At 36.5% G+C, this 15167-nt stretch overlaps 2 protein-coding genes across 3 annotated transcripts; both read right to left on the reverse strand.

Annotated features, from left to right (window-relative positions):
* Positions 1-865: 865 nt before the first annotated feature.
* Positions 866-12538, reverse strand: LOC111321694 (protein ENL). Of its 2 annotated transcripts, none has more exons than XM_022924647.2 (4): positions 12151-12538; positions 7059-7323; positions 5139-6092; positions 866-4148 (listed from the first exon to the last, which is right to left on the reverse strand). In XM_022924647.2, exons 1-4 carry the CDS (start codon positions 12338-12340, stop codon positions 3908-3910), a joined length of 1650 nt encoding a protein of 549 aa, XP_022780382.2. In that variant the 5' UTR covers positions 12341-12538; the 3' UTR covers positions 866-3907. The 2 variants fall into 2 exon arrangements, with proteins under 2 accessions (XP_022780382.2, XP_088613301.1); XM_088757175.1 differs by lacking the exon at positions 866-4148 and adding an exon at positions 4164-4493.
* A 1278-nt stretch (positions 12539-13816) lies between these two features.
* LOC111321707 (uncharacterized) lies at positions 13817-15135 on the reverse strand. The gene has a single exon (XM_022924669.2). The coding sequence runs from the start codon at positions 14983-14985 to the stop codon at positions 14140-14142; it is 846 nt and encodes a 281-aa protein (XP_022780404.1). The 5' UTR covers positions 14986-15135; the 3' UTR covers positions 13817-14139.
* Positions 15136-15167: the final 32 nt, after the last annotated feature.

The following is a 15167-nucleotide window of genomic DNA, read 5'->3' on the forward strand; positions in this document are numbered from 1 at the left end:
GAAAGAATTATAAAGCCAGAGTCAGATGATTAGATTTTGTTTTTAAATGAAACCATATTTTTAAGGTCTTGCACTTGACTTTAATTTGAAATTCAAGGATTTGAGACATTAATTTGAGTCAGTTTGAAGCTTGCTGTTGGGCAGTGCCCAGTACTGAGTGATATGAGGCAAATTGTTTTTCAAATGGAACAGGTTCCCCTTCTGTCTCCAAAATTGGTTTCAATATAGGAGAGAAACACTCCAGATCATGATAGCTCTTATTCAAGTGGTCACTTTGAATCTACTAGTAATTCTTGACATGCAGTAAAAGTTGTACATTGTGAAATAATTTATTAACAGAGTATTGTAAAAATATTGTTTACTGTAGTTCTTTAATGCAAAAACAGTGTGGATGTAATTTAATTCTATTGTTGCAGTCAACACTAAATAATAAAAGCATTGCTTCTGTGTCAGTTTTCTTTTGTACACATTTGTTTGTTATTTCTGCCTCTCAATCACTTAAAAATTAAGTATGTTTTTTGTTTAAAAAAAAAAACTACAATAGACCACTTTCAGAAATGGCTGTTTGATAAATATTCTTTTGTTTAAATTTAAATTAGCCCTTCTGGCCTCGCTTGAGATAATGTATTCTTTTGAATTTTGTACTGGAGAACAAGGCCAGAAGGGCTAATTGAAATTTAAACAAAAGAATATTAATCCGGCAGCCATTTATGAAAGTGGTCAATGAACGTAATTAAATAGTCGATCAAATCTTTTAGTTGGTGTCAGTGTGTAGAGTTATAAATCATTGGAAAAATAATCTTCAAGCAATTTTTTCACAAAATCTTATGACATTAAGATCAGAGAGACAAACACTAGTACAACCGACAATAAGTTAGGTTTTTTATTTACAATAATTTTATGACACCAAAGGAAAAGTGCACAAAGCTTTTTGAGTCATATGAAATATTAGTATAAAAAATAAGTTATGAGTACAAATACAGAATTCTACAAGAATCAACAACAGCATTGGTGAAAAAGAGAAGAGGTCACAGAGTCAGATTCGAAAATTGGACATTCTGAATCCTCCCAGTGTTTACTAGGTAAATGAAAACTAAAACAAAACTTATGAATGTGAATGGTTGTCAGCGGCAAGACATGAGCACAAATGGAACATTGTGCACAATCTGAGAGTAATTGAACAGTGGGATAGGAAAGCTTTGGAACCAAGCTCATCTGTTTGGACAATAAGCATACCTTGAAAATGAAAGAGAAGTGACAGCTGTGTTTTTTTGTTGTGGGTATGTATCAACAATGCCTTCGGGTGTTTCCTCAAATTTTGTCATAGTTTTCAATGGTAGAGATGACATTTCATGTCATAACTCTGTCCCTAATCGTACAGGTGAAAAACAAATGGCACTCGAACTTTATGATCTCCCAATTCTGTTAGTCACCTGTATGATTAGACTGAAATATGCTCCCCTTGGTTCTAGAACCATTATTTATACTGTTTGGCATAATATAGAATAAATTTTAGGTACAGTAGAGCAAAAAGTTGAAGAAAATTAAGTTACTAAAACAGATATGTCGGGCAAGACCAACATTAACAGAAGGCAAAACAACATTTTGCTGTGGCCAGTGGTTTCTCCATTCCTTATTCACTGCTAAATTGTAATTAAAATAAATAATATATAATGTTACTACAATTAGCATTTGGACTCTGTTAGTCATTGTTCACAACATAAGTGATCCCCATGATATGCACATTCTATGATAAACTTTAAATTTAAAATAAATGAATGTTATTATGAATAAATGATACTCTACATTCTTTGGTTTTAATTAACGAAATCAATACAAAATTTAACAGAATGAGAATCAAACTAGCCTTAAAATAGTAAGTGATATATTTCAATACTTAAAGCTGGCCGACTCTGTGAGGAGCTGATATCATGGGTCATCCTCGGTGTAAAACCCTGACAAGGTTTTCTTTGTTTCATGAGGTATTGTTTCGCTGTACGCTATTGTTTACAATGTTTTGTAGTCTTCGTTTTACGTCACTCGTGAGCTTCACAGGTTTCTACACCAAGGATGAGCCGATATTCTCTGTTTTAGCCCCAACTCCATTGTCTCACTTTAAATCCATTTCAGATCTAGATAAACTTTTTGGTAGTTAAATGATTGGCAATAATAATTGTGTTAAATTCAAGCTGAAAGGCAGTAGATTCTGTTACAGTATCAGACTATCTTAGCAATATTACTGAATGTAAAACTAATGATCAAATTCTATATTCTGAAGTTATGACTTTCTGCCTAAACAACCAATCAAATCTAACACATACTTTTGTAGGAGTACAATCAGATTCATGATAAATACACTTGTTTTGGCACTTAGAGATGACAAAATCCACAAATGTTAAAGGATTATATTGCTTAAATAATAACAAATAAATAAAAGTGATAGTGTTGCAATGATAGTTGTGGTCTGATAGTCTCTTCATATTTTATGTAGCTGCTTAAAATGAAGATCTTTTTGCATGTAACAATGTGGACTGCCACCCATTACTATCTCTTAATCATAGAAATAAACTGATATCATTCATCTTACCCACTGAATATTATTCCTGTGTGAGACAATACAGAAAAAAAATTATCACCTTCGGTTCCATAACTTTAAGTAGTTTCTAATCATGAATGTCAGAACACAAAAAATCATTTAACAGATGTTCTATAGATGCTATATAACCAAACTAGAGTGATTTCTCTTTTCCACCATAAATCAAAATAGAGTTCATTTGGTATTTTAAAATAAATTGAGTTGCTTGATTCTGAACATATTTTTAAGACCCACAGTATAACATTTTTCACACAGATACTTCATATACTCAAAAGGTAGCATGCAATATTCAAGAAACAGTATTCCCATAAAAATGTAGTACAATGAAAGCTTTTGTTCACATTTGATTTTACAACTAAGGAAACAAGCTGGTAAGGTTTTCTGGTGGAAAATTTGACAGCATTTTTTGGGCCTATTTTATCACATAAAATGGAAAAAGATTCATTTGCGCTCCTAAAACTGAGTGCACAATAATGAATTTTTTTTCCTTCAGCATCTCAGCAAGCTGGAATCTTGAACTCTTTGAATCTGATTGGTTAATTGCACCCTCATAACCAGTCCAGCTTTCTTCAATACAGACAACTTCTCCACACATCTGTGGCAAAGCCGAAAAAGACAACCCAAAAATGAATGTTTTTTACCAGTCTATGCCAGTGTGCCCTTGGTCTTAAGAGCTACAGACTTCAAACACACTCTTTTCCCCAAATCGACTCCCCAACCAGTAAATAGCATTATATACATCATACATATTTTAGTAATTGTTACGACCACTTCTCACTTTAGACGACACCTACAAAGATGTATGAATTCATTTACCAATAAAAAAGTCAGAATCTGCATCAAGATGCATGCTTATCGATGAAAGCCTTAGTCTTATTCCTGCTGGAAAAACAAAACAATCATTCCTTAGAAAATACCATATGATACCCTTTCTTTCATCCCCGAGTATTTCCAGCTGTGAAAATAGACCAGCCAATTTTTTTTTTCTTCACTTTCTTCAGGCCTGGTTTTATTAAGAAACTAGTTGCTCTGCTCTTGAACTACAAATTGTATAATTTAACTGACACAGTGATGTAAAATGTCCTATTTCCATTTTGAATACTACATTCATTTGATGCATCAGCAAAGTCGTGCCTTAAAAAAAAATAAAAACTTGCCCATGGTATAACAGAATGATCTGTAGAATTAAGAAAAGGAATTGCTTCTCAAGGGCATATCTGCTTTATCGCCACTGATGAAAGAGATCTGGATGGCTTTCCCCAAAATCCTTCCTATGCAATGTTTGGAATCTCCAGGCTTCTTCTGGTGATGCTATCTACTGATAGAATTTTCAATCTTTTTGATGGTTGTTTTGTCCAAACTGCACAGGTCAAAGTCCAGTGTTGTTTCTGTGAGTTCAAAATGGCCTGTTTTTTCTAAAATGTCCACTATTTTCTGAAGAAGGCTAGAGTCTTTCAATGCTACAAGACGCTTGTAAAGTTGAATTAAATCAGATGAAGGAGTTCGCTGTCCATTTTTGCCTTTCTTCAGATCTTTTAGCCGTTGTTTTGGGCTACAAGACAGATGCAAAAACTGAATCAAGGACAATTCAACAACCTCAGATCTAGAGCACGGATACATGTTTGGACCAAAGTATCTAAAACCCAAAGGAGTTAAGTTTCTTTATCTTGTGTGGATCTTTGTCAGTGTGAATCACTGTATATCTGAAGCCTGCTCTGGCACAAACCATTCTTTTTGGTCTCAGGGAGACCACTCACCTTTGCAACTGTTGTTTGAGCTTATCACACACACACACTCCCTCCCTTTTACAGCCATTAGTGGAAGAGAGTGTGGACCTAATGACACTGCTAGAAACTACCAAACGATTAGGAAAAAATCCCTGGTCTTAATATAAAACCTGAAAAATAATGCAAATAATTCCTTAGGATACCAGGTAGTCCTAGCCTCGGTTGTTCAAAGACTGGATTGTGTTATCCACTGGACAAATGTTGAAAGAACATACTGTCCTATTAACTGGATAGCAATTGATCCTGTGGATGGTGCTATCCAGCTTTCAAACAACCAGGGTTACAAAGACAAATTTCTCAACAGTAGAGACAAAGGAGGTGATTATGAACAAAACAAGGATGACCAAGTTTCACATCAAAGTCCTATTTGAAAAAATGGGTATCCAAAGGGCACAGGTGTAGGATACACTCACTTACATAATGGACATGAGTCAAGGAAAACTGTGTGGGATTCCACAGGTATTCCACATGAAAAGTGTTCACAGACCATGCAGAGAATGATACAGCATGCTTAGATCACCTTTTTTGTTCAAGGATGAATAAGGCATTTATCTTTGTGTTAAGAATCCTGCAATGAAGCAACTTCGTTTTCTTAAAAGTTTCAGAAAAAAACACAGAGAAGATGAAACCTTGTGCTATAAAAACATGTATGCAAATAAGCTACCCTACATATCAAAACCCTGCTCTGGTGATCCACTTTCCCACTGCTTCATAGTTCATCAATCAAATAAACTAAATACACCATAGATTTTCACCTTTGCTTTGTTGAGACATTCTTGTCAGTAGGACTTTTCAATTCATTCTTCTTCCCTTCTAATTTTTTCACTGAAGAGCTGCCTTTTGTTGTAAGCTTATTGCCAGTGTCTTTGTGTTGTGATGTACAGTTGGGAGAACCACTGATCTCTGAAACAGACTTCTGTGTTGTTCCTACGTTTACTGTTTTAGATTGAAATGGGGTAGAAATGTCACAAATGTGACTATCATCATCATCATCCTCATCACTTAGGTCTGCCATAAGTTTATCAAGTGCAACATTTGTATTTCCTCCTGAATTTCCCAATAGACTTGAACTTGAAGTGCTACTTGACCAGCTATCTCCAGAGCCACGTCGCCGAAAAGTGATCTTCTCAATTTTCTTTTCCTCTGGTTTAGAAGGTTTCAAATCTTCCTTTGGGGATTTCTTTTTTGCTTTCTTAGATGTAGACTCCCTTCGCTTAGAACTGCTGGGTACTCCATCACCTAATCCAGCTTCTGATGATGCTCGCCGATTCTTCTTTTTGTCTGTAGCAGGACTTTTGGAAGACAACGATTTTATTTTTAACTTGATATCTTTCATTTCTTCCAACCTGTCTTTGCTTTCATTACTAACACCTGGCAGTTCTAAGGGGATAAACCCCACTCCTTTGCTTGGCTTTGTAATGCCTTCATCAAGTTTCTTTTTCTTCTTTTTAACCAGCTGTACTTGAGTTTCCTCAGCTCCTGATGTGCTGGCTGATCTTTTAAGTCCTGGTGTTACAGCCTCTTGTGTTTTGACAGTCTTGTTGGCTACTGTACCTTCATGTTTAATTTTTTTGTTCTTTTCAGGATCTTGCACTAGTGATGAAACTTGAGGATTAATACGAACATCAGCCACAAGGCTGCTTGTCACTTGGGTGTCTTTGGTCCCTATGCTCTGTTCAGATGTTGTCCCATTCACTAGAGACGATGAACTGAAGAGGGAAATGAAAACAGATTTAGGAAAATGAACTTCATGCTCTATAAAGGTGCTCCAATAACAACATCACTGACTGAGGCTGCTTTTGGCTATATCAAGTGAACAATCAAATTTGAAACAGGGTAGTTTGGTAATATCAACTGAGTTGAAATTGTAAATTAGCCACCGTAAAGGCTTAAAAAGCTGACATTTCGAGTGTTAGCCCTTCGTCAGAGTGAATGGAGGAATTGTGGGTTGTGTGTTGGTTTATGCAGAAAGTGCAGTTTATATGCAATAGCTATGCTATTGGTGGGAACATGGCGATGAGAAAAGCACGAAAAACACGAATAGTTTAGTAGAATGAAAAGCGTTTGTTGATACGAGTGCCGATTAGAGAGATAAACTTTTGTTCAAGAATTTTGCTGCTTTCCGAGCTACCTAAATGTAAGGAGAGACTGCAGATTGCCCTATGTTGCTAAGCAACATAGGGCAATCTGCGGTCTTTCTTTACTTTTTAACCCTTTTACGGTGGCCAATTTACAATTTCAGCTCAGTTGATATTACCAAATGACCTTGTTACCCCCACCGACGCAGCACCACAGTTCCTTTAGAAACTTACCCCCTTTATTCAAATTTGAAACTTACAGTAGATTTTGGATCCTTGCAATAGTTCATGTACTCTGCGATTAATTCCAGAGACTTTTGTATACCATGCCATATTTCCTTTAGTCTCACCCCTTCTTTATATGAGCCTACAAGCTCCAACATGGGTGAGTATGCCTCTTTTCCACACAGAATCTGTGCATTCAAAAGATTTTGCACCTAGTTCCCTTATGATTTACAACTGCCTATGAAGCATTGCAACTAATGACAGAATTATTTGTCCCAAATGCAGTGCTCATCTAGGGATGGCACTTATTCAAGCTAATAAGAGACTGCTTAGATCAGCAAAGTCCATCTAAAGCATTCTAATTTACAGTACCTATGAAATCCATTTGTTGTGGTTGTCTTCTTAACAATCCCTCCACCTTTCACCAGCTTTCTTCTAAATTCATCAGTGGGGTTTGTGAAAGTTAGTGCCTCACTTCGAATGTTATCAATTGGCAAGGAGCCAAGGGCAGGAAGGATGAGATCATAGTCAAACCGTAGTTTCCTTGGTTCTATCTTGTTTTTAAAGTAGACTTCAATGGGAAGGTAAAAGCCACCATAACCTTGTTCCGAAATAACATATGGAGGATTTTTCAAAACTGCAAGAAGAGTAAGACAACACAATAATTCCAGGTATTCAAACTTCATTCTGCTTCTTAATAAGCTCTCCTTGTAAGGAGATTGATATAATAATTTTAATCATTGAAACATGGGTCACACAATTTTATATGCAATAACCTCTTCAGAGTTCTTTTCAGTATAAATCTTTCTTCTTACAACCTTGGTTATAACTTTACAGTCCATGCTATTTTACCAAAATTTTAAGCTGTAACTTGTTCTTTCATGAACTCTCCAAAGACTACTTGTGTGAAACACCCTACATTATACATTTTATCGGTGAGCAATTTTATATTCAGTTCTATTCTCAGTTTGACATATTATATTGTTTAAGTTAATTTTTAATTTAACCAAAAGTGTAATGCACTTTTGATCATTGTATGTAAAAAGCGCACTATAAATTGATAAATTATTATTATTATTACTGTTATTACATGAAGATTACTGTTCTCTTCCTATCATTACTCATCCTCTGTTGGTACAGGCACAAACATGCTGCACCAAGGGCTTTTCAGTTTTACTGTTTATACACAAAATGAGATATTGCTAAACTTACATCTAAGCCTTCTGTAAGAATTTGTTCCATAAGAACAAATTTTAATCTGACTTTCATTTCTGAATAAACCAAAAGCCACAATTTTTTTTTCACAAAGTTAAATTTTGACTTTCAAGGAGAACTTTGTTACCTTGAGAATATACAAGTCCCAACAAATAAATAGAATTATTAAACACTGTAGTCACCATCTGTCTTCTCATTGGGTAAACACCCACGATTAATTCTGGGAAACAGCACAACCTACAGATTATTCACCCTCATGCGCCTGGAAAGAAAACCCCTCTGAAAATCCAGTGCGCCCTCATGCGCCCTGTCAGATATGACTCGTTTTTATTGGCTGTAGCTAAGAAACCGTAGTCCCCTGGGTATTGAAATATATCTGAATGTGACCTGCATAAATTAACCTTTCATTTGATGTTATGTTTTTCATTCTGCGATTCGTGTGGGATTTTTAGCAAATTTTTGAAAATAGCGTTCAGTATTTTAGCATGGCTTCTCACGGATTTGACAATACTTCGCATTCTTCCAATGAAGAAGAAGAAATCTTTCCTTGTTTTTCTCTCTCGAAGTGGCTGAAATTCGACAGGAATGGCAGAGAAGGCTACAAGAAAACTCTGCGTGATGTTGATCGAGAAATCGGGTAGATCTTTGATTTTGGCAAGCACTAAGGGGGAACAAACTCCGATGTCCATATTTTCACTAGTGAAGAAGAAGATGATGAAGTAGATAGCGACAACGAAGATATGCCTTTGAGGTTCAATGGTCAAACACATTGAGTGAAATTGACATCGAAGAGTTTACCATAATTTCCACATGGCCCAACAAAAGATCTCGGTCAGGGTGTAACATCGAAAGATTTCCTTAATCTTTTCATCGACAATGGGAGAAAACGAAGTGATGGACGTGCCTTCGAAACATATGCTTGTGAGCAATGCGGCGTTGCATTATTTCAGCAAATGCGTGGTGAACTCTCCTGCTTTTCAAAATAGCAAGGAGGAAATTAACTCTTAAAAAACACTTAACTGTAGTTCTTAAATTGTACCTTGTTTTTTTTTTTTTTTCATTCTTTAGAGCACTGTATTAGGCTGTAAAACCCAATTTCACTTCACCTTCACTTTGCGAGTCGTGAACTGGTCAAAGATAAACGCAACTTTCTTTGTTTGGTATAATCTAAGCATTGTTCGTAGTCCTCTAACTGAAAGGGTTCTATTCAATCGATAGTTATTTCGTTCTTCAATAGTTCCATAGACAATTTTCTGCCAGGTCTGTGTACGCTTAACTTGTAACTTCTAGTTTTTTTTTACCTCGTGACGTTCACTGATGTCAGCACTGGCGGTAAATTCAAATTTGATCTGTGCAAGAAAACTCACGAATTTCACTCTCTTACCCGTGAGATGGCCTGTTTTAATGCAAAATTTTTTTTTGACTGATTCTTTTTGTTTGCATTTCTGCTTAGTTAAGAACAGCAATTGAGACTTACTGGGTTTAAGATGTTTTCATTCCCTTGTACATAGTAGGTAGTACAGTGATGGTCACTTTGTTTACTTGATGTCCATACTTTAATATTTTTTTTAAAAAAGCATAACATACATCTTCAGGGTTTAAGCAGTTTAAGTGATTCTTTATTATATTGGCAATCATGTTTTAAAGTTTCACTGCTGAAGAGTAAAACCAAGACATAAAATGGTAAATTTGTTTGGACCATGTGGTTTTTTTTAATTTGACAGCCATTTTGTCTGGATTTTCAGGGGTGGTCTGGGCTGAGAGCTTTGAACCCAATAGGGTTAGTGAATAATCTGTAGGTTGTGTGCGCAATGCATGATTTCCGGTGGAGCAATGTGAGGTTCATGGACAGCGAAGTAAGAATGGCTTCTTGATTCGCTTCATTGACCGGGCAGCGAGAAATTGAGAAATTACTTGAAGACAAAGATTCAGAAAATACTAAAAGATCGACAAAAGTGGCAAAGGAACTGTTCTACGAATACCTTAAAGAGAAAAATATCCAGGAGCCACATGACAAAAAGGAATTAGCCCAAGTGAAAATTTGTTTACCAGACAGTTGTACAATTTTAAGCGTTCAAAAATAAGCTGTGTTCGCTGCGATAATGCGTTTGGCGTTATTGTCTTTAAAACAATGTATAATAAAACAATTATTGGATTCGGTTTTTGTGATATCCGGAATAATCGAGGTCTCAATGTTATCAGCCTCAGCCTTCAGCTTCGGCTAATAACACTTACCTCAACCTTGATTATTCCAGATATCACAAAAACTGAATCCAATAATTGTTTATTATTATATAACATGTCACATTCAAAATTGTTTTTCCCAACTACAGATTGATTTAAAAAACTGGCAGAAACCCCCTTGAGAGTTACTTTCTCTTGCTACTGTGAAGCTCTTCCTAAAAATTAGTGTCACCAGGAGGCTCTTCAGTCCAGCTGGAGAGCATAAGAGTCACTCAGATAAATCGCCTCTCACCAAAATATGCACAACAGATAACTCTACATCATCCAGATTACTATCGACAGTGTACTTAGATCCAATATGTGGAAAATGCTTCAAAGCTTCATTTCTAAGATATATCATAATCAAACACAACCAATATGTGAAATTCATATATCTGAACTGCGGTTATAGAAATGTATTTGTGCACGATCCTCACAGTAAAGAGCACTATTTAAGCACTAGTGAAAATCAGACCTGAAAAAATTCAGGCCTGTATGGGATTCGAACCACTGACCTCTGTGATACTAGTAAAGCACTCTACCAATTGAGCTAACAAGCCAACTGGGAGCAGGTCATCAAATTAGTCCGACATAAACCCGTAAGATGATAAATCAAACGCAACGAATACATGAAATTCATATATCTGAACTACGGTTATAGAAATGTATTTGTACACGATCCTCGCAGTAAAGGGCACTATTAAGCAATAGTGAAAATCAGACTTGAAAAAAATTCAGGCCTGTACAGGATTCGAACAACTGACCTCTGCGATACTAGTGCAGCGCTTTAACAATTGAGCTCACAAGCCAACTGGAAGCAGGTCAACAAATAAGTCCAACATAAACCCATAAGATGATAAATTGAATATCTGAACTGCACTTAATATAATAAAATATTATATCATAATCATGGACAGTAGATTATTTTTCCTCAAAGACAAGTGTCTCTAAAGAAAACAGTTTTCCTACAAGGATACATTTTCCGGTAAATGAACTGAAAAACATTTATCTCAATTCCGTTGCAGCTGTAACAGTCACAGACACGAGATGCTGGAAGGTTAAAGTTAACCGAATCTTTCCTATTTAGCTTCCTTGAACACAATAAATGAAGTCACAAAGCGGGAACCGATCAAATATTAAACGTTCCAGACGAATTGTGGATAGCATTATTTAAACAAGATCAACAATGGAGGCAAATAAATCGAATCGGTGATTTCAAAAAGGCCAATACATGTGACCTTATCCCTGAAATCAAGCTAGTGTAAGCGTTAATTCAATAACACTCACAACCGCAGTGTATTCGTTACGATAATAATAATATTTAATTCTCGTTTTCATCAATCAAAGGAAAATTAGTTCAACTGACACATCTTGTGGCTTGATAATATAACCTCGTTACTTCTACATAAAATTTTCGTAATCATGCAAAATTTTACCGCGTTCATCTATTTTGATTTGAATATTTTAAATAAAATCATCTTACTCCTGTATTGAAGAGAAAAACTGAGCTGTCCCTTAAAAAATCTCCAAACGAACAGTGTAATGGTGAGCGATTCAAAAACTTAAAAATTTTGTTATGGCGCAGCGCTAAAAAACAACATTGACCAGACGAGATAACTAGCATGAATTTTTCGCTAGTACATCTCCGGTGATTTTGATTGGGAAGTGTTTATACTGAAATGCTACACAACATCACACTTTTCGAGAGGTTGGCTTTTGTAAATAAAAAGATGACCAAAACTAATTTGTGAGCTTCTCGTCGATAATAACTGTTGTAACTTTTGGACCATCATGCCACTGACGCAGATTTAGTCGTGGCCATTTGCAGCAAATCACACCAGTTAATGCTGAGAATTAAACCTTAATATCTTGTGCTGCATCAAAATTAGCCAATTAAGTCACTAGTACGAAGAAAATAAACGAGGAAACAAAAAAAAGTGCCCAAGCTTATAACACAATAGAGCTTTACAAGTGCCCGAGTAAAGAGGTTTGGAAGCTAGAATGGAGCAGGAATGATCTGGCCTACCTCGCTTTGGCTTGAAGAAACTCTCATGCAAGTGAAACACAACCTTCTCTACGAATTGGGAAATATCGTCACTCCCTGGTCCTCGTACAAATACTTGCCAGTCGTGTGTGAATCCCTCAGGACTGGGGTTTTTCTTACAAGAAGCTTTGTGTCCGAGTTCAATCTTGACTTCAACTTGAACTTTCTCCATGTCAAAGGATCTGCTTAGAGCACGTCAAATTTCGGCACGCTGGAGGCATTTCACGAACCAGTAAGGCTTAAGAGAAAATGATACCCGCCATCGAGGAAAAAGACACTCAATCATCCATGCCACAGTGAGCCATTCGCTTCGTTGAAGACTCAACAGTACAGGAAGAATTTGCTGTGAATCTCTTTGATTCACTGACAGTTCTTATGCGGCTGCGTACTAATAACGTTCCAAATATGGCGAACCTTTGTTCAGGACTATTCTGGATACGATGGGGGAGGGGTTAGGGGTGAAATGTGACCAATGAGAAGGTAAGGATGTGGGATCGTTTTTGTCTCATTTTCCTGGTTATGAACAAATAACCCCACATTTTTGGCAACAACATATGTTTTAAAGTTCAGTAAAATTTTTTTTTCTTAACAATTACTTTCAGTTGGCTTACCATAACTTATTGCAAATTGCAGGTGCAAGAAAAAATCCCCACCAGTTACGAGTAAATAAATAAATTTCTAAACTGAGAAATCATTAAAGAAATTACAGTGCATTCAAAATCATGCAGCAGCCGGGATAGTTACGCATAGCATAGATGGAATCATATAACACCAGTACTCTGTAAACTCCACTGGTTACCCATTGAGAAGGGAATAGTTTTTAATTTATGATTCTTTTATTGACATTTAAATACTTGAACTGCTTGGCACCACCATATCTCTATGATCTTGTACAAAATAAGTGCCCAGATGCAATTTAACATCAATTAATGGCCATTGCTTGATTGGCATTAGTTACAAACTTATTAGTTCTGGTTCAAGACCATTTTTTCTGTAGCCCCAGCTAAATTCTGGAACACACTGCCTCTGGAAATCTGTTCAAGGAAAAATTTGTTACAATCCAATTTCCCTCTTAGGGGGAAAAATGGTTAATGTGGTGTACAATGCAAGAAGTCATGCTGGCACACTTGTCAGCAATGCGACAATCCTGGTAACATATGCAGAAACAGTCTTATAACCAGATTTTGACATAATAAGCTAGCTGCTGGTTGGGAAATGAACCTACATTCTTCTCAGCCCACCTGAGGGAGGAATTAAGACTGGACTCAAGAAAACAGTGGTAGAGAACTAATTCTTCATTGGGTGTTGTTATACAAGGGGGCTTTGGGATTTTCGGTTTTGACTATTTTTGGATCGGTTTTTTGGTTTTTGGGCCAAAAAGGTTGGTTTTTTCAGTTTTGATGTTCAGAGCGGTTGGTGGATTTTATGTGTTCTTGCATTCAGTTTTCACAAAAACTTTGATGTGGTTTTCAGTATTTCCTTTTTGACCCCTACAAAGGTGAAAATGTAGCGGTTTTGTCAGGTTTGCTTGCGGTTTTCAGTTTTGCTGCCTTTTTTCGTCGGTTTTCAGCTTTGGAGATTTTTTTCTCCCGTGTTGTGGTTTCCCAGAGGCCCCCTCTTATACAAATCTAACAATTAAAACAGCAAGTCAGAGCAAATGTCAACATTATAACAAGCAAATCAGAATACAAAGTAAATACAGAGTCATTCATACAAACTCAAGGGAGTGAAAATTTCTATCATACCAAGGACGTGATTCTTCAGTTGTTTATCCTTTATTTCTTCCATTCAATTAATGGGGAGAATGGCTAGAGCTTGCTGGACCAATCACAGAGCACAAAAAAGCAAAATCAGAACAGTCCACAAGTGTACTTCTACTCTAAATAGAAAAGCATTCCAATTCCAAGTTTTGAATGAACATCCCTGTCAAAGAAGTTTTTTCATTACCCTGTGTTGAGCAACTAATTCCTTTTATTCAGGTTTCTGCTTCTTCCTCACTTTATCTACTTTTTGTAAGCTCTTCTCATCAATGTCTCTGCAAATCTGTCTCTCTCCAACACAGAATATATGAAGACGTTCTAAATTTCTTGGAAGTAAAATTAGTTTGTTGTCCCTGAGGTCTACATGACTCAAATTTGGCAGTTTGTTGACAGTGTTATTGTGCAAAGACTGAATCAGGTTTGAACGCAGAATCAAATTCTCCAATTTGTGAAGTCCACTCAAACCTTCAGGAAATTTGTTAAATTGATTCTCAGCAAGATCGAGCTGCTTCAAATTTATAAGGCAATGAAAGTCACTTGGAAGAGACGAAAGTTGATTTTTTGCTAAGCTTAGCCACTTCAGAGATTTTAAAGCCGAAAATCTGTCAGGCAAAGCCTTGATATTGTTACATCCTGCACCGAGTTTTTCCAAGTTCAGCAGATTACAAATCTCGGGTGGTAATGCCATCAGCTGGATGTTGACAATCCAAAGTTCTCGGAGAAAGGTTAGCTCCCCTATTTCTGAAGGTAAGAATCCTAAATTGTTGTGACTCAAACACAAAACTCGCAGATTCGATAGCCGCCGAAATCCTGTAGGTATTAGTGTCAACTGATTATGATCAAGTGCTAGAACTTGAAGATTTTTTAGCGTGACAAGTTCCACTGGAGGCATTATAATCTTGTTGTCATTCAACAACAAAGTTTTCACTTTGACGAGTTCCTTCAAAGAATTAGGAAGTACGGTCAGATCTCGGTGACTAAGATTTACAACCGTCCACTCTGAACTTACAGCAGTCAGTAATATTTTATCCACCTCCTTTTGAGCTGTGTGGTACATCTAACTGCGTCAAAACACATACGAAAACTCCGCAATATTCTCTTCAGTAACGAAAATAATTCGAAAAGAAGACATATGAGGTCTCGTTTCCAGATTCACCGTTCCCATGATAAGCAGAGACTCTGGGAACGAGATCGTAGATAGTGCGCGCACGAGTTTTGGTGTCAGCGGAGATTGCTCTG

Source organism: Stylophora pistillata, chromosome 4, assembly GCF_964205215.1.
Source record: "Stylophora pistillata chromosome 4, jaStyPist1.2, whole genome shotgun sequence".
NCBI classification, from domain to species: domain Eukaryota; kingdom Metazoa; phylum Cnidaria; class Anthozoa; order Scleractinia; family Pocilloporidae; genus Stylophora; species Stylophora pistillata.

Excerpts from the sequence above, each read along its gene's own strand:
- LOC111321694 (XM_022924647.2), bottom strand. The coding sequence starts at position 12,340 with ATGGAGAAAGTTCAAGTTGAAGTCAAGATTGAACTCGGACACAAAGCT. Across the intron at positions 7,324-12,150 it reads TTTCTTCAAGCCAAAGCGAG|TTTTGAAAAATCCTCCATAT; the intron begins GTAGGCCAGATC and ends CTCTTCTTGCAG. Across the intron at positions 4,149-5,138 it reads AATGTCTCAACAAAGCAAAG|CCCAAAACAACGGCTAAAAG; the intron begins GTGAAAATCTAT and ends TCTGTCTTGTAG.
- LOC111321707 (XM_022924669.2), bottom strand. The coding sequence starts at position 14,985 with ATGTACCACACAGCTCAAAAGGAGGTGGATAAAATATTACTGACTGCT.